Source organism: Oncorhynchus masou, chromosome 6 (assembly GCF_036934945.1).
Source record: "Oncorhynchus masou masou isolate Uvic2021 chromosome 6, UVic_Omas_1.1, whole genome shotgun sequence".
Lineage (NCBI taxonomy): Eukaryota > Metazoa > Chordata > Actinopteri > Salmoniformes > Salmonidae > Oncorhynchus > Oncorhynchus masou.
In genome coordinates this window covers 42,136,703-42,162,344 of record NC_088217.1, presented here as the reverse complement: position 1 = coordinate 42,162,344, position 25,642 = coordinate 42,136,703, and the positions used below count along the sequence as shown (strand labels likewise).

Below are 25,642 nucleotides of genomic sequence, written 5' to 3'. Positions count from 1 at the left end.
GTCAAGTTGGCTTGATGTCCTTTGGGTGGTGGACCATTCCTGATACACACGGGAAATGGTTGAGCATGAAAATCCCAGCAGCGTTGCAGTTCTTGACACACTCAAACCGGTGCGCCTGGCACCTACTACCATACCACCCGTTCAAAGGCACTTAAATATTTTGTCTTGCCCATTTTACCTGGATTCACATGGTTATTTTATGTCATGGAAAGAGCAGTTGTTCCTAATGTTCTGTACACTCAGTGAATAGTCAATGAACAAATTCATAGAACTGAACCAGAGCTTTAAACAAGCATCATTAATGGGGCAATCTGCAGTTGCTACATCCATTTTTGGACTATATTAATGATATGTAACCATTGTTTCTTGAAGATTACTTATAAATGCATCATGTGCTTAGTTCAACTGTCATAACCCATCAGAACCCAAAATATAAACCTGTTTTACTCCAATGTTTGTAAACAAAGTAAATGTAAACATTTGACATTACATTTGAGTCATTTAGCAGACAAGAGTGACTTACAGTCATGAGTGCATATATTTTCATACTGGTTCGCCATAACCTTAGCATTAGAAGCGACATGCTCTACCAACTCAGCCACACGGAACTATACAAACACGATATTACTACAAAAATGTTAAACTATCATTTTGATAGCATGGATGGTCAGTCCTTGGATCCATAGCTCTGTTTTTGAACTTGAAAGTTGTTGTATTTCTCCAGCCCCATTCCTCAGCTTTTTACCGAAACATGGTTTCAACTGCTGATTCCCCCTTTAACATAGGAACACAATCATTTGACAGTGGTTGAATATCGATCATCTTTCCCACCGGAGGGGACGTGATGGAATTCAAATGGAAATGATATTGATTCCAGCTCATCACTTTAGTGGGGTTTACAAGTACGATGCAAGTCGCTCCATGTTGATACATTCATACATTACTACAGACAATGATCCTTTTGAAAATCATTCCCAAGGATGATGAGGTAATACTATGTCATCACCATTAGTCTATGGTCATGGGCATCACAAAGGCTTGTAATGGAGGTTGTGTGTAAGGCCTATGTCACTTCTTAGGCGACAGTAAACGCTGTATGTCAGGCTTATGTCATGATGAAATCTTCTCTCGTTGTGTTCGTTTCCAGCTTGATAACCCAGACGAGCAGGCTGCACAGATCAGGAGAGAACTGGACGGACGACTGCAGATGGCTGATCAGATCGCCAGGGTAAGACACCACTACCTGAAAGTAAAGTAGAGAATTAGACACTAACCCACCCCTCTTAAATCACCTCACCAGAGCTGTAACAGATACTGTAGAAGGCAGTAGGCCTAAGGCCTATACACTAAGTAGTAGAGGTACTACAGTGTGTGTGTTGTGAACCGTAGGCCCTCACATGAGCAAAACAGCCTCAATAATGTAAAAGCAGAGGTAGACTCAGGGCAGGAGTACACATGAATAAACATCCTCTTTAAAAAATACTGTACACTTTATGGTCATAGACTTCACTATGGACGTGTGTGTGATAATGTGCCTGCGTGTGTATGTCCCTGTGTGTTTGCCTGCGTGCTTCTGTATAACAGGGCGGCAAGTTTCCCAAGTTTGTGTCCAAAGAGATGGAGGCCATGTTCATAGAGGAGCTGAGATCCTCAGTGAACCTGCTGATGGCTAACCTGGAGAGCATGCCCGTGTCCAAGGGAGGAGAGTTCAAACTGCAGAAGCTCAAACGAGGGCACAACACCTCCATCATAGACATGGGCCAGGAGGACGAGAACACGCTGTCCAAGTCTGATGTGGTGCTCTCCTTCACACTGGAGGTATGGTTGGTTAACACTGCAGCTCACACAGCCTGCCTGAGACACAGAAATATCTAGAGTCAATAAATGTTCAACCCGTTATGTCAAGCATAAATAAGTTCAGGAGTAAAAATGTGTTTAACACATCACATAATAAGTTGCAGGGACTCTGTGTACAATAATTGTGTTTTAACAGGATTTTTTGAATGACCTCATCTCTGTACCCCACACATAAATATCTGTAAGGTCCATCAATCGAGCAGAGAATTTCAAACTCAGATTCACAAACCACAAAGACCAGGCAGGTTTTCCAACACCTTGCAAAGAAGGGCACCTATTGGTAGATGGGTAAAAAAAAATGTAGACATACATTGAATTTTCCTTTGAGCATGGTGAAGTTATTAATTACACTTTGGGTGGTGTATCAATACACCCAGTCACTACAAAGATACAGGTGTCATTCCTAACTCAGTTGCCGGAGAGGAAGGAAACCGCTCAGGGATTTCACCATGAGGCCAATGGTAACTTTGAAACAGTTACAGAGTTTAATGGCTGTAACAGGAGAACTGAGGATCAATCAACATCTTACTGCAGTTACTCTACCATACTAATCTAAATGACAGCATGAAATGAAGGAAGTCTGTACAGAACAAAAATATTCCTAAACATGCATCCTGTTTGCAATAAAGCACTAAAGTAAAACTGCAAAGAATGTGGCAAAGAAATTAACTTTATGTCCTGAATACAAAGTGTTCTGTTTGGGGCAAATTGAACACAACACATCACTGAGTACCACTCTTCATATATTCAAGGATGGTGGTAGCTGCATCATGTTTTGGGTATGCTTGTCATCAACAAGGACTAGAGAGTTTTGAGGATAAAAATAAATGTAATAGAGCTAAGCACTTTGTCATTATAGGGTATTGTGTGTAAATGGGTGAGAAATTATCCATTTAATCCATTTTGAATTCAAGCTGTAACACAATAAAATGTGGACTACTTTAAGTCAAGTGGTATGAATACTTTCTGGAGGCACTGTAGACTCTGATGATTAATGTCTTATGGGACATTGTCCCTCTCTCGTATACCTCAGAAATGTTTGTTGCAGCAGTCGTAATGTTTTACACTCCCTATTCTGCGGGTTTCAGGGGACATGGCTGTAGATCAGAGGCTGAGCTGATCTGGGCAGCTCATGTCTGTGAAAAACCAACGAAGCTGTTTCTTTATAGTAGTATCAGTATATTTAACAGTGCTCTATCTGTTAAATGTAATTTTGTGTTTGTGTCTGAAACTAGTTTGTAGCAGCAGATGTGTGTTGGAAATAAGTGATATATATATATATATGTATGTGTATATATATATATATATATATATATATATATATATATATATATATATGTATGTATGTGTATATATATGTTATGAACTTGAGTGAAGACCCAAAAGCGGTTTTAACAGAAAACAGAGTTCTTTAATGAAAAAACAGGAATGGCATAAATCCTCTTCCAACGTTGTCAGCGGAATAAAAAGAACGTTAGTATAGTGCAGGATGCACCTGCCAGGCAGACTCCGACAGGACAGGACAAGGTGGAAGCAAACGAGACGACAGCTTGCTTCTGGCATCAAAAACACAAACAAGAATCAGACACTGAAAGTAGCAGGAACAGAGAGAGAAATAGAGACCTAATCAGAGGGGGAAGAGAGAACAGGTGGGGAAGAGTGAATGAGCTAGTTAGGGGAGATGTAGAACAGCTGAAGAATGAGAGACAGAGAAGGTAACCTAAAAAGACCAGCAGAGAGAGACAGAGTGAAGAGAAAGGACAGGAACAGACATAACAAGACATGACAGTACCCCCCCACTCACCGAGCGCCTCCTGGCGCACTCGAGGAGGAAACCTGGCGGCAACGGAGGAAATCATCGATCAGCGAACGGTCCAGCACGTCCCGAGAGGGAACCCAACTCCTCTCCTCAGGACCGTACCCCTCCCAATCCACTAGGTACTGATGACCACGGCCCCGAGGGCGCATGTCCAAAATCTTACGAACCCTGTAGATGGGTGCGCCTCGACAAGGATGGGGGGAGGGACGAGCGGGGGCGCGAAGAACGGGCTTAACACAGGAGACATGGAAGACCGGGTGAACGCGACGAAGATAGCTGGAGAATAAGTCGCACTGCGACAGGATTAACGACCTGAGAAATACGGAACGGACCAATGAACCGCGGGGCCAACTTGCGAGAAGCTGTCTTAAGGGGAAGGTTCTGAGTGGAGAGCCATACTCTCTGACCGCAACAATATCTAGGACTCTTGGTCCTACGCTTATTAGCGGCCCTCACAGTCTGCGCCCTATTACGGCAAAGTGCCGACCTGACCCCTTCCAGGTGCGCGCAACGCTGGACAAAAGCCTGAGCGGAGGGGACGCAGGACTCGGCGAGCTGAGATGAGAACAGCGGAGGCTGGTACCCGAGGCTACTCTGAAAAGGGGATAGACCGGTAGCAGACGAGGGAAGCGAGTTGTGGGCGTACTCTGCCCAGGGGAGCTGTTCTGACCAAGACGCAGGGTTACGAAAAGAAAGACTGCGTAAAATGCGACCAACAGTCTGATTGGCCCGTTCGGCTTGACCGACTTGACTGGGGATGAAAGCCGGATGAGAGACTGACAGAAGCCCCAATCAAACGGCAAAACTCCCTCCAAAATTGAGACGTGAACTGCGGGCCTCTGTCAGAAACGACGTCAGACGGAAGGCCATGAATTCGGAAAACATTCTCGATAATGATCTGAGCCGTCTCCTTAGCAGAAGGGAGCTTATCGAGAGGAATGAAATGAGCCGCCTTAGAGAATCTATCGACAACCGTAAGAATAACTGTCTTCCCCGCTGATGAAGGCAGTCCGGTGATAAAATCTAAAGCGATGTGAGACCACGGTCGAGAGGGAATGGGAAGCGGTCTGAGGCGGCCGGCAGGAGGAGAGTTCCCAGATTTAGTCTGCGCGCAGACCGAACAAGCGGCGACAAATCGACGCGCGTCACGTTCCCGAGTGGGCCACCAGAAACGCTGGCGAATGGAAGCGAGCGTACCCCGAACGCCGGGGTGGCCGGCTAACTTGGCAGAGTGGGCCCACTGAAGAACGGCCGGACGAGAAGGAACGGGAACGAACAGAAGGTTCCTAGGACAAGCTCGCGGCGACGGAGTGTGAGCGAGTGCTTGCTTTACCTGCCTCTCAATTCCCAGACAGTCAACCCGACAACACGCCCCTCAGGGAGAATCCCATCGGGGTCGGTGGAGACCTCAGAAGAACTGAAGAGACGAGATAAAGCATCAGGTTTGGTGTTTTTGAGCCCGGATGATAAGAAATAACAAACTCGAAACGAGCGAAAAACAGAGCCCAACGAGCCTGACGCGCATTAAGTCGTTTGGCTGAACGGATGTACTCAAGGTTCCTATGGTCAGTCCAAACGACAAAAGGAACGGTCGCCCCTCCAACCACTGTCGCCATTCGCCTAGGGCTAAGCGGATGGCGAGCAGTTCGCGATTACCAACATCATAGTTACGTTCTGACGGCGATAAGCGATGAGAGAAAAACGCGCAAGGATGGACCTTGCCGTCAGAGAGAGAGCGCTGAGAAAGAATGGCTCCCACGCCCACCTCTGACGCGTCAACCTCAACAACAAACTGTCTAGAGATGTCAGGTGTAACAAGAATAGGTGCGGATGTAAAACGATTCTTAAGAAGATCAAAAGCTCCCTGGGCGGAAACGGACCACTTAAAGCACGTCTTAACAGAAGTAAGGGCTGTGAGAGGAGCTGCCACCTGACCGAAATTACGGATGAAACGACGATAGAAATTAGCGAAGCCCAGAAAGCGCTGCAGCTCGACGCGTGACTTAGGAACGGGCCAATCAATGACAGCCTGGACCTTAGCGGGATCCATCTTAATGCCCTCAGCGGAAATAACGGAACCGAGAAAAGGGACAGAGGCGGCATGAAAAGTGCACTTCTCAGCCTTCACATAAAGACAGTTCTCCAAAAGGCGCTGGAGGACGCGTCGCACGTGCTGAACATGAATCGAGAGAGACGGTGAAAAAATCAGGATATCGTCCATGTAAACGAAAACAAAAATGTTCAGCATGTCTCTCAGGACGTCGTTAACTAGTGCCTGAAAGACAGCTGGAGCGTTAACGAGGCCGAAAGGAAGAACCCGGTATTCAAAGTGCCCTAACGGAGTGTTAAACGCCGTCTTCCACTCGTCCCCCTCCCTGATGCGCACGAGATGGTAGGCGTTACGAAGGTCCAATTTGGTGAAAAACCTGGCTCCCTGCAGGATCTCGAAGGCTGAAGACATAAGAGGAAGCGGATAACGATTCTTAACTGTTATGTCATTCAGCCTCGATAATCCACGCATGGGCGCAGGGACCCGTCCTTCTTCTGAACAAAAAAACCCCGCTCCGGCGGGAGAGGAGGAGGAGACTATGGTACCGGCGTCGAGCGAAACCGACAAATAATCCTCGAGAGCCTTACGTTCGGGAGCCGACAGAGAGTATAATCTACCCCGGGGGAGTAGTTCCCGGAAGGAGATCAATACTACAGTCATACGACCGGTGTGGAGGGAGAGAAGTGGCCTTGGAACGACTGAACACCGTGCGCAGATCGTGATACTCCTCCGGCACCCCTGTCAAATCGCCAGGCTCCTCCTGTGAAGAAGAGACAGAGGAAACAGGAGGGATAGCAGACATTAAACAGGTTACATGACAAGAAACATTCCAGGATAGGATAGTATTACTAGACCAATTAATAGAAGGGTTATGGCGCACTAGCCAGGGATGACCCAAAACAACAGGTGTAAAAGGTGAAAGAAAAATTAAAAAAGAAATGGTTTCGCTATGATTACCAGAGACAGTGAGGGTTAAAGGCAGCGTCTCACGCTGAATCTTGGGGAGAGAACTACCATCTAAAGCGAACAAGGCCGTGGGCTCCCCTAACTGTCTGAGAGGAATGTCATGTTCCCGAGCCCAGGTCTCGTCCATAAAACAGCCCTCCGCCCCAGAGTCTATCAAGGCACTGCAGGAAGCAGATGAACCGGGCCAGCGGAGATGGACCGGAAAGGTAGTGCGTGATCCAGAAGGAGAGGCCTGAGTAGTTGCGCTCACCAGTAGCCCTCCTCTTACTGATGAGCTCTGGCTTTTACTGGACATGAGGTGACAAAATGACCAGCGGAGCCGCAGTAGAGACAGAGGCGATTGGTGATTCTCCGTTCCCTCTCCTTGGCCGAGATGCGGATGCCCCCAGCTGCATAGGCTCAGCATCCGAGCCGGCGGAGGAGGGTGGCAGTGATGCGGCAGGTGGCAGTGATGTGGAGAGGGGAGCAACGGAGAACGCGAGCTCCTTTCCACGAGCTCGGCGACGAAGATCAAACCGTCGCTCTATGCGAATAGCGAGAGCTATTAAGGAGTCCAGACTGGAAGGAACCTCCCGGGAGAGGATCTCATCCTTAACCTCGACGAGGAGACCCTCCAGAAAACGAGCGAGCAAAGCCGGCTCGTTCCAGTCACTAGAGGCAGCGAGAGTGCGAAACTCAATAGAATAATCCGTTATGGATCGATTCCCCTGACATAGGGAAGACAGGGCCCTGGAAGCCTCCTCGCCAAAAACAGAACGGTCAAAAACCCGTATCATCTCCTCCTTAAAGTCCTGATACTGGTTAATACACTCAGCCCTCGCCTCCCAGACTGCCGTGCCCCACTCACGCGCCCGTCCGGTAAGGAGAGAAATGACGTAGGCGATGCGGGCTGCGCTCCTGGAGTAAGTGTTGGGCTGGAGAGAGAACACCACATCACACTGAGTGAGGAATGAGCGGCACTCAGTGGGCTCCCCAGAGTAACACGGCGGGTTGTTGATCCTGGGCTCCGGAGACTCGGAAACCCTGGAAGTGGGCGGTGGATCGAGGTGGAGTTGGTGAACCTGTCTTGTGAGGTCGGAGACTTGGACGGCCAGGGTCTCAACGGCATGTTGAGCAGCAGACAATTCCTCCTCGTGTCTGCCTAGCATCGCTCCCTGGATCTCGACGGCGGAGTGAAAAGGGTCCGGAGCCGCTGGGTCCATTCTTGGTCTGATTCTTCTGTTATGAACTTGAGTGAAGACCCAAAAGCGGTTTTAACAGAAAACAGAGTTCTTTAATGAAAAAACAGGAATGGCATAAATCCTCTTCCAACGTTGTCAGCGGAATAAAAAGAACGTTAGTATAGTGCAGGATGCACCTGCCAGGCAGACTCCGACAGGACAGGACAAGGTGGAAGCAAACGAGACGACAGCTTGCTTCTGGCATCAAAAACACAAACAAGAATCAGACACTGAAAGTAGCAGGAACAGAGAGAGAAATAGAGACCTAATCAGAGGGGGAAGAGAGAACAGGTGGGGAAGAGTGAATGAGCTAGTTAGGGGAGATGTAGAACAGCTGAAGAATGAGAGACAGAGAAGGTAACCTAAAAAGACCAGCAGAGAGAGACAGAGTGAAGAGAAAGGACAGGAACAGACATAACAAGACATGACAATATATATGTATGTATGTGTATATATATATATATATGTATGTGTATATATATATATGTATGTGTATATATATATATATGTATGTATATATATATATATGTATGTGTATATATATATATATATATGTATGTGTATATATATATATATATATATGTATGTGTATATATATATATATATATGTATGTGTATATATATGTATATATGTATGTGTATATATATATCTATATATGTATATATATATATATATATATATATATGTGTAACGGCGTTCTTTTGTTGTTGAAGGAGAGTCGGACCGAAATGCAGCGTGTAAGTTACTCATGTTTATTTAAAGAAGACAAAACGAACGAACTAACACGAATAACTAAATAAATACAAAAAAACAACAAACAGAACGAAACCTAATACAGCCTGACTGGTGCAACCTACACAGAGACAGGGACAATCACCCACGAAATGCAAAGCAAAATCAGGCTACCGAAATACGGTTCCCAATCAGCGACAACGAGAAGCACCTGACTCTGATTGAGAACCGCCTCAGGCAGCCAACCTAATTAACCACACACACACCCCTAATCAACTACAATCCCAAACACTACAAACCCCAAAACGAAAATACAATACATAATAACCCCATGTCACACCCTGGTCTGACTAACTAATAAACTAAAACACACAATACTAAGACCAAGGCGTGACAATATATATATATATATATATATATATATATATATATATATATTAGAGGTTGACCGATTAATCGGAATGGCCGGAATGGCCGATTAATTAGGGCAGATTTCAAGTTTTCATAACAATCGGAAATCGGTATTTTTAGGCGCCAATTTGCCGATTTAAAAAAATATATATATATTTTTTTAGCCCTTTTATTTAACTAGGCAAGTCAGTTAAGAACACGTTCTTATTTTCAATGACGGCCTATGAACGGTGGGTTAACTGTCTCGTTCAGGGGCAGAACGACAGATTTTCACCTTGTCAGCTCGGGGGATTCAATCTTGCAACCTTACAGTTAACTAGTCCAACGCAATAACGACCTGCCTCTCTCTCGTTGCACTCCACAAGGAGACTGCCTGTTACACAAATGCAGTAAGCCAAGGTAAATTGCTAGCTAGCATTAAACTTATCTTATAAAAAACAATCAATCATAATCACTAGTTAACTACACATGGATAATATTACTAGATATTATCTAGCGTGTCCTGCGTTGCATATAATCTGACTGAGCATACAAGCATACAAGTATCTAAGTATCTGACTGAGCGGTGGTAGGCAGAAGCAGGCGTGTAAACATTCTTTCAAACAGCACTTTCGGGCGTTTTGCCAGCAGCTCTTCGTTGTGCGTCAAGCATTGCGCTGTTTATGATTTCAAGCCTATCAACTCCCGAGATGAGGCTCGTGTAACCGAAGTGAAATGGCTAGCTAGTTAGCATGCACTAATAGCGTTTCAAACGTCACTCGCTCTGAAGCTTCTAGTAGTTGTTCCCCTTGTTCTGCATGGGTAACGCTGCTTCAAGGGTGGCTGTTGTCTTTGTGTTCCTGGTGCGAGCTCAGGGAGGAGCGAGGAGATGGACGGAAGCTATACTGTTACACTGGCAATACTAAAGTGCCTATAGGAACATCCAAGAGGCAAAGGTTAATGAAATACAAATGGTATAGAGGAAAATAGTCCTATAATTCCTATAATAACTACAAGCTAAAACTTCTTACCTGGGAATATTGAAGACTCATGTTAAAAGGAACCACCAGCTTTCATATGTTTTATCATCATTAGTCATTTAGGTCAACATTGGATCATTCAGAGATCCTCACTGAACTTCTGGAGAGAGTTTGCTGCACTGAAAGTAAAGGGGCTGAATAATTTTGCACACCCAATTTTTTAGTTTTTGATTTGTTAAAAAAGTTTGAAATATCCAATAAATGTCGTTCCACTTCATGATTGTGTCCCACTTGTTGTTGATTCTTCACAAAAAAATACAGTTTTATATCTTTATGTTTGAAGCCTGAAATGTGGCAAAAGGTCGCAAAGTTCAACGGGGCCGAATACTTTCGCAAGGCACTGTAGCACATATTGCACTTTTACTTTCTTCTCCAACACTTTGTTTTTGCATTATTTAAATCAAATTGAACATGTTTCATTATTTACTTGAGGCTAAATTGATTTTATTGATGTATTATATTAAGTTAAAATAAGTGTTCATTCAGTATTGTTGTAATTGTCATTATTAAAAATATATTTTTTTTAAATCGCCCGATTAATCGGTATCAGCTTTTTTTTGGGGTCCTCCAATAATCGGTATCGGCGTTGAAAAATCATAATCGGTCGACCTCTAATGTATATATGTGTCTGATAAGCTTTTATTTTTCTCTCAGGTGGTGATTGTGGAGGTTCAGGGGTTAAAGTCGCTGGCGCCCAATCGGATCGTCTACTGCACCATGGAGGTGGAGGGGGGGCATAAGCTCCAGACTGACCAGGCCGAGGCCTCCAAACCAACGTGAGTGTGACACAAACACATGCACATATGCTGTGCACATACATGACATTACAGCGTTATTTACGAATACATACCTAGTAACTGGGTAATAAGTTCAGTGCATTCTAATTATTTTTTTATCTAAACAAAGTCATGTTAGCTAATCAGGTTAGGAACTACATAACTGCATTTAGATTTATCAGCACCTGATACAGATTGTGTTAATATGAGCAGTAAGTCTTGAGTCCTCGTTGGGTGGCCTCATGTTCTGGCCATAGCTGCACAGCATGATGTGGTAATGATATTGCCTGTGCGAGTGGGATCAGGGCACAGATAACAAGGTTGTAGACACTGAGCCGTACTGATTACCCAACATGCACGTTGCGCCACTGCTTGTGTTCTCTAGCAGGTGACTGAGGTGGGACGTGTGGATGTGTTGAGACATTTGCTTTAATTAAAGGATACTCACAGATGTATGTAGAGTATCGGAGATGAGTAAGTAATCCATATCTCTTCCTGATATAGATGATGAATTCATCATTGTCAGTAGAAGGAAATATTTCCTCATGTATAATGCAGGACTCATCACCACTCTTCCGTCCTTCTCCTCCCCTCTTCTCTCTACCGTACTTCTTCCCTCATCTCTCTGCCGTCCCTCTCCCCCTCCCATCTTCTCTCTGCCGTCCTCTCCAGGGTTTTTTGGGATCAAAAAGGGGCTTAGGTAGTGGGTGTGGCAGGGGGAGTGGCAATGAGAGCGTGGCACAAATGTTTCATTCTACAAATTTCTCCATGGTGCTGAGAGACATTTTTGCTGATTTCCTGCAATTCTACACATTTTGCCATGGCTTATGCTGTATTATTTTGCTCAAACATAATACAATTAATACTCAAAATGAATTAATTGTTTTTGGTATTGTATATTTTCCTTGACTGTCTAGCTTTTATTTTGGTTATTATTAGAGCTCAAAGATTATATTATTCAAAAAATATATTAGCTCCATTATCTTTCCTACATGCCTTCTGTTTTTAGTCTATTTCCTCTCTTCCCCTCCTTCTGATTTGAACAGCAGGATGGTATGTCCTAGACCCCCTGCTAGAGCTATAGTAGCTAAAACAGTTTGTAACAGTAACCCTGTACCCTAGCCATCAATACTCATTCAGAAGTGTTCATCTTGAAGAGGGCCTTGTTCTGAGTGAACAGATGTTAATTGTAGTTTTAGGGTCACGCTGCTACTGTAACACACCCTAATGTGAAATAGGTGGCGCAGTGGGTTTTGTCATCTGTTACTGTCAGAGTTATCAGTCTCTATGCCCTGAGTGCACAGAGATAGAGAGTAGATATTGTCTACAGTCTAAACTATGGCAAGGGATGCAGCTGTGCCCATCATTGACATCAAACTGTGTGTCTAAGCTTATGGGTTAGGGTTACAATTAGGGTTAGAATTAAGGTTTGAGGCCTCCCAAGTGGCGCAGCCTGGCGTCGTCCGGGTTAGGGGAGGGTTTGGCCGGGGGCTTTACTTGGCTCTTCACACCCTAGTGATTCCTGCAGGCTGACCTCAGTTGTCAGTTTAACGGTTTTTCCTCCGACACATTGGTGCGGCTGGCTTCCGGGTGAAGCGGGTGGGTGTTAAGAAGCGCGGTTTTGCGGGTCATGCTTCGGAGGAGGCATGACTCGACCTTCGCGTCGAGTCGACCTTCGCGTCCCAAGCCTGTTGGGGAGTTGCAGTGATGAAACAAGATCAAAATTGAAGGTAAAATTAAAAAATAAAACACATAAAAATGTTAGGGCTAGGTTAAGGATTTTAAATGGGAATACATTTTTAGTCCCCACAAGCATAGTAAAACAAGTGTGTGTGAGAAAGAGAAGGGGCTATTTTAAGCCCTGCTTCCTCACAGTGGAATGTGATGAGATCAGATGGGATCTGTGAGTGGATCAGTGGAAACTTTAGTTCAGCCTCAATTGTTCCTGAAACAAGAGTAGAGTTTATTTGTGCTAGATACAGTATCTCGGTCAGACAGCCATGGATAACGGAACACTGAGTACCTTTAAAAAAAGGGATCCATTCCTTCTCTTCCATTATGCACAGATGGCCAGTCTCCTGTTGAACTTTGCATAGGAATGTTAGGTTCTAAATATCAGTAAGAACTCGATGGACATTATGAAAGCTTAAACCAAGTTTATTCATCCCAAAGGATAGCTGAACCGACTAAGACATATTCACACAAGCACTGATATTTAACCTATTTATCCTATGCGGAGTCTCCTCCTACACATCTGAACAGCCAATGCATCTCTGTTGCTTGACAGAACCTTAGTGATATCTGTTCTTCCTCACTTCATCTGACCTGACCGCTACCCCAAAGTGCTCACTCCTCCCCAACTCACGGCTGTCATGGGGATTGGTACCAGACTGTCTCTTTTCTCCTCCCAGAGGATCCCTCCCATAGGATCCCTGATGGCTAACAAGAACATATCCTGACATAATGTAAACGTTATACATTACCCTCTCTCCTCACTGACATGAATAAGTATATTTCATATTCTCAGAACCCAACAGTCCCCTCTGTTGAACATTAACCCCGTACTGTTCATCACTATATAAACTTGGACATGTCTTATAAATGGGCAAACAATGATAATACAACATGTAACATAATTAACATTCACAGTGAGGTTTACAAACTCCGACTTATGGCCTCTGTTCTATAGTCACACTATGCACACTCTTACTTCCATTTCTCATGGAAAACTGATAATAACGTGCCTGCTGGACTTCTTCCAGTTCAACTTTCTCCTTCTGGTTCCTAAGAGAGTGACAGCACAAGAGTTCAAAAGTCAAACGGAACCCAAGACATATCAGCATTAATAAGGTGGTAAGCTATGCATAATTATACATGCATGAAAACCCAAAGTGTGATAGCATGACAATTCCCACTCTCTCTTCACCTGTCTCAATGCCCCCAGGACACTGGATTCCACAAAAAAGAAGGCCCTAGAGAACCTCCTCATGCTTTCACCCAGTCTTCCCCTTTCCGGCCACAGGCTCCTAAAGGTGTTCCCAAGCCATGTCATTTCCACTTTGTTCTCCTTCTTCCTCCATTGCCACCTGATAGGCACGTCACCTGATAGGCAAGTGCTTATCCCGAATCAATGCCTTCAGAATGTTGTGACATGACGATCTTTACCGCTGCAAGGAATACTGTGTGGACCAGACCAATGCTGTCCCAACACCCCTGCCTAGTGTTTCTTTATGTACACTCAATCTCCAGAATTCAGTTCGTGCTCCCGGTTATCTCCTGCTCCTCATGTGCCGCTTTCACCTGGGAATATACACGCTGCAACGCATGGGTCATTTCCTGACAACAGAACAACAGACTCTCCCAACAAAGCTACTAGAGTAACCCCTGCTACTACTAACACTGCCCATGACACATACCTCCAAATACCTAATTAACACCGTAGTCCAATTCCATGCTGTTACTACCTATATATGGCCACCTTCAGTTACTGTCCCTACAGCGACTGCCGTGAGAATAATCAGTACATGGAATCTGTCAAGTGTTTGCTGGTTGTTATAAATGGGGAAGAGATTAATGTCGTTGGAAGAATATCCATCCTAACAAAACTCTGAATCATAGGTTTCCTGAAAGTTTACAATAGTGTCTGAAATGCCAACAGTATCTCTGCTACTTTCGCCATGATCTGGGTATGTGCAATAGTCCCTATATTGTGCACAGTTAGCTGTCCTCCTTCTCCTACGAGCTTTCTCCTGTAACAATATACATGGTCTCTGGGGATGATACCACTCTATCACCCCGACCTCAATTTATGAGCCCCCACAGATCTCCACCCCAGTCACATTCCATCCCACTTAACAGCCTTATGTGTCACGTCCTGACCTTAGTTCCTTTTTTTGTTCTCTGTTTTAGTTTGGTCAGGGCGTGAGTTGGGGTGGGCATTCTATGTTTTGTTCTAGGTTTCGTATTTCTGGTTTTGTCCTGGTATGGTTCCCAATCAGAGGCAGCTGTCAAATATTGTCTCTGAGAACCATACTTAGGCAGCCTGTTTTCCCACTATGGGTTGTGGGTGGTTATTTTCTGTTTAGTGTTTTTGTTGCACCTTGCAGAACTGTTCGTTTGTCGGTTTGTTGTTTTTTTTTTGTTCCAGTATTCATCTTTATTAAAATCATTATGAATACGTACCACGCTGCTCTTTGGTCCTCTCTTCGACAATCGTTACATTTTACATTACCCGACGCTCTTATCCAGAGCGACAATCGTTACATTATGTAAACATTGTCTCAAACACAGACCTCATGTGTACCTCGTCTCCTGCTACAGATACATTTTCACATATATCATTACATCTAACCCATAACACAATAGTCACTACTCCTAATGCACTTCTAAAGTTATAAGCATAATAAAACATTCTTAAATCAATTAGTCAATATACACCAATCGCTCCTCTACAACAATGAACTCGTATGTTCCACAACACCTAAAAACATATTGACGTGAAAGGGAAAGAGAAAAGGTACATGTTTAATAATTCACACCACCCTTGATGTGACAAAGACTGGGGAAAGATCCGTCCATCTGTTCCATTCTATGCCCATGTGATGCTGGTCTCCATGCCCTCTCCTTCATTTTCATCCTTGGGTGTTATGCAAGACACAGGCTATGAGCCTTGTATGCAATTAATTGTACCGTATCATCCAGCAATCTATATGTATTGATGCAATTGAACATTACAATTCTGACATGGTATAAAACAAAAAACAAATAAACCTTCATGGTTGACCCAAGCTATCATCCAGTGAGTTCTCTAACAACCTCCCTCTTCGAGGACACTTAAAGATAAGGTTTCTAGATAAGGTTTCTGGAAAAATCCTCCCTCGGCCCAATAAATTCTAGCACTGCACCCACACCTCACAGTTTGAGAGTAGCGCCCTCTCTCGCTTTATTCGAATCATAATTAAAACATTTGATAAACTATCCAACCCAAATATAGAAAGACTCAAAGTAAAGCACTAAGGACTGTCAATCACTCAACTTTAAGTTTCTCAACCTGGCACACATCATCAGGGTTAGAATGTACATTTATAAACGGGACCCGATATTAACCCTTCTCATTACCACCCCCATTTGTCCCTGTTCTGTCTCGAGGGGCATGGTAGTGAAAGATCGGTATCTCAATGCATTCTTAGTCCAAATTGTTTGCAGTGTGTAGAACCTCCTCAATATCACCCCCCCCCTTTCCCGGCACTTTTTCATAGCGTTACAGTTTATCTTCCCAACGGCACATATAGCGAGGGAAAAAAAGTATTTGATCCCCTGCTGATTTTGTACGTTTGCCCACTGACAAGGAAATGATCAGTTTATAATAGTAGGTTTATTTAAACAGTGAGAGACAGAATAACAAAAACAAATCCAGAAAAATGCATGTCAAAAATGTTATAAATTTATTTGCATTTTAATGAGGGAAATAAGTGTTTGATCCCTCTGCAAAACATGACTTAGTACTTGGTGGCAAAACCCTTGTTGGCAATCCCAGAAGTCAGACGTTTCTTGTAGTTGGCCACCAGGTTTGCACACATCTCAGGAGGGATTTTGTCCCACTCCACTTTGCAGATCTTCCCCAAGTAATTAAGGTTTCGAATCTGACGTTTGGCAACTCGAACCTTCAGCTCCCTCCACAGATTTTCTATGTGATTAACCTGTTTGGGGTATTGGGCAGCATTTTCACTTTTGGATAAATACCGTGCCCAAACTGAACTGCCTCCTACTCTGTCCCAGATCCTAATATATGCATATTATTAGTATTGGATAGAAAACACTCTGAAGTTTCTAAACCTGTTTGAATCATGTCTGTGAGTATAACAGAACTTATTTAGCAGGCAAAACCCAGAGGACAAACCATTCAGATTTTTTCTTTTTTGAAGTCACTGTCTTTTCAATAAGTTTTCATGGGGAATCCAGAATTCTAATCGACTTTCCTGCAGTAACTACCGCTTCCACTGGATGTCACCAGTTTGTATAAAATGGTTGAGGTTTTTCCTTTGTGTAATGAAGAAGTACCATAGCTCAGAACGAACGTCACTTCATGTGTACCTTTTGATAGAGGCGCATAACCAGAAATGTAGCGTCAGTTTGTTTTGCTCCTGTATTGAACACAGATCTTCCCGTCTTCAATTTGAACGATTATATATGTTTAGAAATACCTAAAGCTGTATTACAAAAGTAGTTTGAAAATGTTTTGGCCTACCCAAGAGAGGTTAAGGTCTGGAGACTGGCTAGGCTACTCCAGGACCTTAATGTGCTTCTTCTTGAGCCACTCCTTTGTTGCCTTGGCTGTGTTTTTTGGGTCATTGTCATGCTGGAATACCCATCCACGACCTATTTTCAATGCCCTGGCTGAGGGAAGGAGGTTCTCACCCCGTCCATCGTCCCTTTGATGCAGTGAAGTTGTCCTGTCCCCTTAGCAGAAAAACACCCCCAAAACATAATGTTTCCACCTCCATGTTTGACGGTGGGGATGGTGTTCTTGGGGTCATAGGCAGCATTCCTCCTCCTCCAAACACGGCAAGTTGAGTTGATGCCAAAGAGCTCCATTTTGCTCTCATCTGACCACAACACTTTCACCCAGTTGTCCTCTGAATCATTCAGATGTTCATTGGCAAACTTCAGACGGGCATGTATATGTGCTTTCTTGAGCAGGGGGACCTTGCGGGCACTGCAGGATTTCAATCCTGCACGGCGTAGTGTGTTACCAATTGTTTTCTTGGTGACTATGGTCCCAGCTGCCTTGAGATCATTGACAATATCCTCCCATGTAGTTCTGGGCTGATTCCTCACCGTTCTCATGATCATTGCAACTCCATAAGGTGAGATCTTGCATGGAGCCCCAGGTTGAGGGAGATGGACAATTATTTTGTGTTTCTTCAATTTGCGAATAATCGCACCAACTGTTGTCACCTTCTCACCAAGCTGCTTGGCGATGGTCTTGTAGCCCATTACAGCCTTGTGTAGGTCTACAATCTTGTCCCTGACATCCTTGAAGAGCTCTTTGGTCTTGGCCATGGTGGAGAGTTTGGAATCTGATTGATTGATTGCTTCTGTGGACAGGTGTCTTTTATACAGGTAACAAGCTGAGATTAGGAGCACTCCCTTTAACTTTGTATGGTATAGGGGACGCTTGCGTCCCACTTGGCCAAAAGCCAGCGCGGCAAATTCAAATAAAATGATATAAAAATCAAACTTTCCTTAAATCACACATGTAAGATACTAAATTAAAGCTACACTCGTTGTGAATCCAGCCAACATGTCAGATTTTTAAAAGGCTTTTCGGCGAAAGCATAAGAAGCTATTATTTGATTATAGCCAACAGTAAACAAAAACATACAAAATCAGCAGGGGATCAAAATACTTTTTTCCCCTCACTGTATGTAAGTCTTGCTTGTCACATTTGATGGCCCTTGATAATGTCCGATTTCAATATAGAGTAATCCAAGTTCACGAGTCTCTCACCTGAGCCGCTACCACCATTATGTCTGGTCCATTTCTCCCACCAGTACACCAGGAGCAAGAGAGACGTTTGAATGTGATCTCTCTCCATGTCTCAGGACTCATGGCGCGCTCCTGCCGACCGTAACCATGTTAATGGCTCGGACGCAGACCGGAGTGTTAAAAGTCACTGTCGCATTGAACGCCTTTGTCGCTCTTTCTTCAGCCGGTTAGGGAGGGTTTTGAGGTTCACACACGCTGTTCATGGTCAAATTATTCCTACCATGTATTAAGACTCCATCTGACATCAACTTCCATGATAACCTCAAGAGAAGACAGATCAGAACACCAGTTTAGTTACAAGCATTGACTATATGACAAATTATTACATTTCCAATGTTCTTAATACTTTTATATCTAAGACAAATGTCAAAGAGCATAACAACATACTGTTACTGTTGAAACCATTTTCAAAATTAGTTCATACTCCCTTATTTAACTGGCGACCTCTCGGAAGAGTTACCAGATCAGGGAGTTAACACCCTAACCCATGGGGGAATCCCAACAATCCAACGGTCCCAATCTGGTGAAATTTGTATCGAAAGAAAGACAAAAATGAAATCAGCAATACACATCACAATCCATCTGGACTAACTGATAATCCTTATTCACACATGTTTTGTTCTATATGCAGACTGAACAAAATACATGTGTGTATTTACCCAAAGACTAGAGCCTCAGGGAATTGCTAGTTTCCCCTTTGTACAATTCACAACGTGATTCAAAAACAAACAGCACTGCATGTTAAATAAAAAATTGTAAACATTTGAATGACCAATCAACTTAGAATTACAACACTTGATAACTCCATAAGGAAATAATTGCATCCATAAGGAAATAATGGTATCCCATAAAGTAATGGTGAAATAGACTAGAGACTGGGGTTTTTCATTCATTTTTATAATTAAATCCCACCTGTTTCTATCATTTCTAGTGAGATTGATCAGGCCTCACCAGAAAGTCAGGATACAGGGCATTCGACACCATTAAATATTTACTTGATCTTTTCTTTCCCTGTCCTTCAGAAACCATTTAAAAAATGTCAAACATTTCCATCCTTCTGCATAGCCAATTTAAAACCAAATTGAAAAGACCCACAAAATAATTCCCATGTTATCCGGTAAGTTGTGTGTGCCCGCTGGTGTGTCTGGTAAACCGTAGGTCAAAAACACACACGTGAACAGGCCATACTTATCTGGGAACTCTGTTTATGGCCTAATCCAGATACTTTTATACTTAAAACTGCCGAATATCACTAACTGCACTCTGCAAGACCACCATCTCAGGGAACATTCCAACGAGAGGTAAAGAAAGTGTACGTTTTTGTTAGCATTCACTATGTTACATCTTAATCAGAAATTCAAAATGATTAATTATAAACCAAACATGATGATGGTAAATCCACTGTCCATACTTCCGTGATTAATCATTTGTTTTAATCCACCCTGTCGTTTATGTATCCTTTTATTTAGCATGTATTACCCTTAGACAAGGCGACATTATCTCGCCACCGAGTCTAACGATTCACTGGTGTCTTTTCCCCATGATTCTCCATAACCACCGCACCACAATGTTCATATTCAACATTTTAAAAGTTCATTTTAGGTTTGGTAACCCCACTGCTAATTTCTAATGACTCCTCCCTTTCATCCATTCTAAAAATCTATTTCAGAATAAGACGACATAAAATGTAAATCTATTTAATAATGAAACTACATAAAATGTCTCACTAGATTAAAAAATCCCTCCAAGGTTTTCTGAGTTTGCAAGGATGGTTTGGCCAGATAATTTTAATGTGTTACCTCTTCAGAATCCATCCCCCTGGCATTTCGCCTAGATTCTTCAACCCAAAATACTTTTTCCTTTGACAAATTTAGCCAATTTCTCTTCATAAGGAAGGCACAATATTTGATCCCTGACATATATAAAAATTTTGTTTGAGACATGGTCTCATACTTCTCCCTCCACATAAAAATCAATCGAACCGAGGCTATACACTGAGGGAAAGAAAAATGTATAGCCTCTGCTATCTAACATTTTCCTCTCCCGCTGCTTTCAAGAGTATTTTTTTGCAACCCCTTTGAAAAAAATGCAAATGCTTGCATCGCAGCGTCCCTCCCGAATACAGCGAACTCCATCCCCACCTTACACTCCCCTTTTCTTTTTTTCTTTATTTATTGTGTGAATTTTACCCCTTTATCTCCCCAATTTCGTTGTATCCAATTGTTAGTAGCTACTATCTTGTCTCATCGCTACAACTCCCGTACGGGCTCGGGAGAGACGAAGGTTGAAAGTCATGCCTCCTCCGATACACAACCCAACGAATCCGCACTGCTTCTTAACACAGCGAGCATCCAACCCGGAAGCCAGCCGCACCAATGTGTCGGAGGAAACACCGTACACCTGGAAAGCTTGGTTAGCGTGCACTGCGCCCGGCCCGCCACAGGAGTCGCTGGTTCGCGATGAGACAAGGATATCCCTACCGGCCAAGCCCTCCCTAACCCAGACGACGCTAGACCAATAGTGCGTTGCCCCACGGACCACCCGGTCGCGGCCGGTTACAAACACTCCCTTTTTCAATGACCAATAGCCCCACACCTAAAACAGGACTGTTGATTTTCCCTTTCCACCCTTTTTCCTTGTCTTACTTTGGCCATTGAAACCACTGTTAATGGCGTTCACTGTGGCTGCATTAACCACTCGTACATCTGCGGAGTAAACGGAATTAGCTTCCTCTTTCCATGCCGCTTGTACTATTTCATCCCAGTGAGAATACTGGTCCAATACCCCTGCAATTTCAGGTTTCAAACCTGCCATCAAAGCCGACATGCGTCAACAGTGAAGAGGCGACTCCGGGATGCTGGCCTTCTAGGCAGGGTTCCTTTGTCCAGTGTCTGTGCTCTTTTGCCCATCTTAATCTTTTATTTTTATTGGCCACTCTGAGATATGGCTTTTTCTTTGTAACTCTGCCTAGAAGGCCAGCATCCCGGAGTCGCCTCTTCACTGTTGACTTTGAGACTGGTGTTTTGTGGGTACTATTTAATGAAGCTGCCAGTTGAGGCCTTTTGAAGCTTCTGTTTCTCAAACCAGACACTCTAATGTACTTGTCCTCTTGCTCAGTTGTGAAACGGGGCCTCCCACTCCTCTTTCTATTCTGGTTAGGGCCAGTTTGCGCTGTACTGTGAAGGGAGTAGTACACAGCGCTGTACGAGATCTTCAGTTTCTCTGCAATTTCTCGCATAGAATAGTTTTCATTTCTCAGAACAAGAATAGACTGACAAGTTTCAGAAGAAAGTTATTTGTTTGTTATTTGCCAATTTGAGCCTGTAATCGAACCCACAAATGCTGATGCTCCAGCTACTCAACTAGTCTAAAGAAAGACATTTATATTGCTTCTTTATCAGCAAAACAGTTTTCAGCTGTGCTAACATAATTGCAAAAGGGTTTTCTAATGATCAATTAGCCTTTTATAAACTCGGATTAGCTAACACAACGTGCTATTGGAACACAGGAGTGATGTTTGCTGATAATGGGCCTCTGTACACCTATGTCGATATTCCATTAAAAATCAGCTGTTTCCAGCTACAATAGTCATTTACAACATTAACAATGTCTACACTGCATTTCTGATCAATTTTATGTTATTTTAATGGACCAAAAACAAGGAAATGTCTAAGTGACCCCAAATATTTGAATGGTAGTGTAGATATATACACAGTGCCAGTCAAACTTTGGACAGCTACTCATTCAAGGGTTTTTCTTTATGTTTACTGTTCTACATTGTAGAATAACAGTGAAGACATCAAAACTATGAGTAAAGCTCCTGCCCTGGAGCGGGACTAGACACCGTGCCTGGACTGGGCCTCGGCACAGTTGAAGGTTCCTGCCCTGGAGCGGGACTAGACACCGTGCCTGGACTGGGCCTCGGCACAGTTGAAGGCTCCTGCCTTGGAGCGGGACAAGACACCGTGCCTGGATGGGGCACCGATGAAGAGGAATGCTCCTGCCTTGGAGCGGGACTGGACGCCCTGCCTGGACTAGGCACCGGCGCAGAGGAAGGCTCTGGCCATGGAGCTGGGTTGAACGCCGTGTCTGGACTGGGCACCGGCGCAGAGGAAGGCTCCTGCCATGGAGCGGGACTGGACGTCGTGCCTAGACTGGGCCTCGGCGCAGTTGAAGGCTCCTGCCTTGGAGCGGGATTGGATGCCGTGCCTGGATTGGGCACCGGCGCAGAGGAAGGCTCCGGCCATGGAGCTGGGTTAGACGCCGTGTCTAGACAGGGCACCGGAGCAGAGGAAGGTTCCTGCCCTGGAGCAGGACTAGACACCGTGCCTGGATGGGGCACCGGTGCAGAGGAAGGATCCTGCCATGGAGCGGGACTGGACGTCGTGCCTGGAGGTTCCAGACCGTGGACCGTCGCTGGAGGTTCCGGACCGTAGACCGTCGCTGGAGGTTCCGGACCGTAGACCGTCGCTGGAGGTTCCGGACCGTGGACCGTCGCTGGATGTTCTGGACCATGGACCATCACAGGAGGTTCTGAACCGGGAACCATCTCAGGAGGTTCCGGACAGGGAACCGTCGCCGGAAGCTGTGGACTGTGAATGCGCACTGGAGGCCTAGTACGTGGCGCCGGTATAGGTGGCACCAGACTGGTGACAAGCACTTCAGGGTGAGTGCGGGGAGGAGGCAGAGGACGCATTGGACTGGGGAGGTACACTGGAGTCCAGATGTGTGGAGCCGGCACAGGTTTCACCAGACTGCTAACCGGATCCTCCGGTCAAATGTTGCGCAGAACACACTTGCACAACATCTCCCGCTTCTCTCCCAACTTCTCCCTGATGGTCTCTGGCTCTTTAGGGCGAATGCAGGGAACCGGCACATGACGTACCGGGCTTCCAAAAAAAATCTTTGCGTTGTCCTTGGCGTCGCTGTCCTCCGTTATTACCTTCCGTCTGCCGCCAAGGAAGGGTTTCGCATCCACCCATCACTTCTTCCCATGTCCAAAACTCCTTTCCCTTTTGGGCACGCTGCTTGGTCCTGGTTTGGTGGGATATTCTGTCACGAACATCAAAACGAGTGGACCAAGGCGCAGCGTGCATTGAGTTCCACATCTTTTTAATACAAAGTAAAACTAGAAACAAAACAACAACACTTTCAAAGAAAGTGAAGACGTAGTGTCCAAACACTAACACAAACAATATCCCACAAAGCAGGTGGTATTTAGGGCTTCCTAAATATGATCCCCAATTAGAGGCAACGTTTACCAGCTGAATTTAATTGGGAACCATACAAAACCACCAACATAGAAATACACATTCTAGAACACCCCACTAGTCACACCCTGACCTAAACCACTATAGAGAATCCAAGGGCTCTCTATGGTCAGGGCGTGACACCACAACTCAATTGGGATTATGTCTGGACTTTGACTAGGCCATTCCAAAACTTCAAATTTGTTGCTTTTTAGCCATTTTCATGTAGACTTGATTGTGCGTTTTGGATCATTATCTTGCTGCATGACCCAGCTGTAGAATTGTCCTGTAGAATTATCTGATATAGAGCAGAATTCATTGTTCCTTCTAATAAGGCAAGTTGTCCAGATCCTGAGGCAGCAAAGCATCCCCAAACTACCACACTACCACCACCATGATTGACCGTTGGTATGAGGTTCTTACTATGGAATGCAGTGTTTGGTTTTCGCCAGGTATATTGGGACTCATGTCGTCCAAAAAGTTAGACTTTTTAATCATCTGTCCATATAACATTCTTCCAAGAGTCTTGATGATCATCCAGGTGCTTTTTGGCAAACTTGAGACAACTTTTTGGATGACATGGGTCCCATTATGTCTTTTTGACGGGGGGTGCAGGATTTTTTTTGCCTGATTTAGATATGTTTCTGCTTATAATTTCCAACATTTTGCAACTTGTCAATAATTAGATACATGTAGCTTCTCTATCTCTTTTTTAAATTTATTTTTAATTTCACATTTGTTTAATCAGGTAGGCCAGTTGAGAACAAGTTCTCATTTACAACTGCGACCTGGCCAAGATAAAGCAAAGCAGTGTGACAAAAACATAAACAGAGTTACACATAAACAAACCGAGTCAATAACACAATAGAAAAACCAATGTACAGTGTCTGTAAATGTAGAAGAGTAGGGAGGTAAGGCAATAAATAGGCCATAGATGTAACGGATTTCCTCCTCTTCGTCTGAGGATGAGTAAGGATCGGACCAAAGCGCAGCGTGGTAAGTGTTCATGATGATTTTAATTAAAGAAAGCACTGAACACTAAATCAAAACAATAAACGATTACGTGAATTTACAAACAGTACTGTGTGGCCCAAACACACACACGGAAACAAACACCCACAAACCAAAAGTGAAACCCAGGCTACCTAAGTATGATTCTCAATCAGAGACAACTAACGACACCTGCCTTTGATTGAGAACCATACTAGGCCGAACACAAAACCCAACATAGAAAAACAAACATAAGACTGCCCACCCCAACTCACGCCCTGACCATACTAAAACAAATAATAAAATAACAGAACTATGGTCAGAACGTGACAATAGAGGTGAAATAATTACAATTTAACATTAACACTGGAGTGATAGATGTGCGGATGATGATGTTCAAGTAGAGATACTGGTGTGCAAAAGAGCAAGAGGATAAATAACAATATGGGGGGGTTGAGGTGGTTGGGTGTGCTATTTACAGATTGGCTGGGTACAGTAATCGGTAGCTGCTCTGACAGCTCATGCTTAAAGTTAGTGAGGGAGATATAAGACTCCAGTTTCAGTGATTTTTTTCAATTTGTTCCAGTCATTGGCAGCACAGAACTAAGGAACGGTGGCCAAAGGAGGAATTGGCTTTGGGGGTGACCAGTGAAATATACTTGCTCCAGCGTGTGATACGGGTGAGTGCTGCTATGGTAACCAGTGAGCTGAGATAAAGCGGGGCTTTACCTAGCAAAGACTTATAGATGACCTGGAGCCAGTGGGTTTGGCAACGAATTTGAAGCGATGGCCAGCCAACGAGAGCATACAGGTCACAGTGGTGGGTAGTGTATGGGGCTTTGGTGACAAAGAGGGGCCAGAAGTATACAGAATGGTGTCGTCTGTGTAGAAGTGGATCAGAGAATCACCAGCAGCAAGTGCGACATCATTGATATATACAGAGAAGAGAGTCGGCCCGGGAATTGAACCCTGTGGCACCCCCATAGACACTGCCAAAGGTCCGG

At 44.2% G+C, this 25,642-nt stretch overlaps 1 protein-coding gene across 5 annotated transcripts in view; it reads left to right on the top strand.

The window, feature by feature from the left end:
• Positions 1–25,642, top strand: part of LOC135542073 (calcium-dependent secretion activator 1) — a 186,757-nt gene that overhangs the window by 63,764 nt on the left and 97,351 nt on the right. For all 5 annotated transcript variants that reach the window (XM_064968710.1, XM_064968708.1, XM_064968709.1 and 2 more), the window contains exons 4-6: positions 1,148–1,228; positions 1,585–1,818; positions 10,730–10,851. In XM_064968710.1, the coding sequence (XP_064824782.1) occupies positions 1,148–1,228; positions 1,585–1,818; positions 10,730–10,851 (437 nt within the window). The remainder of the gene's footprint in view (positions 1–1,147; positions 1,229–1,584; positions 1,819–10,729; positions 10,852–25,642) is intronic.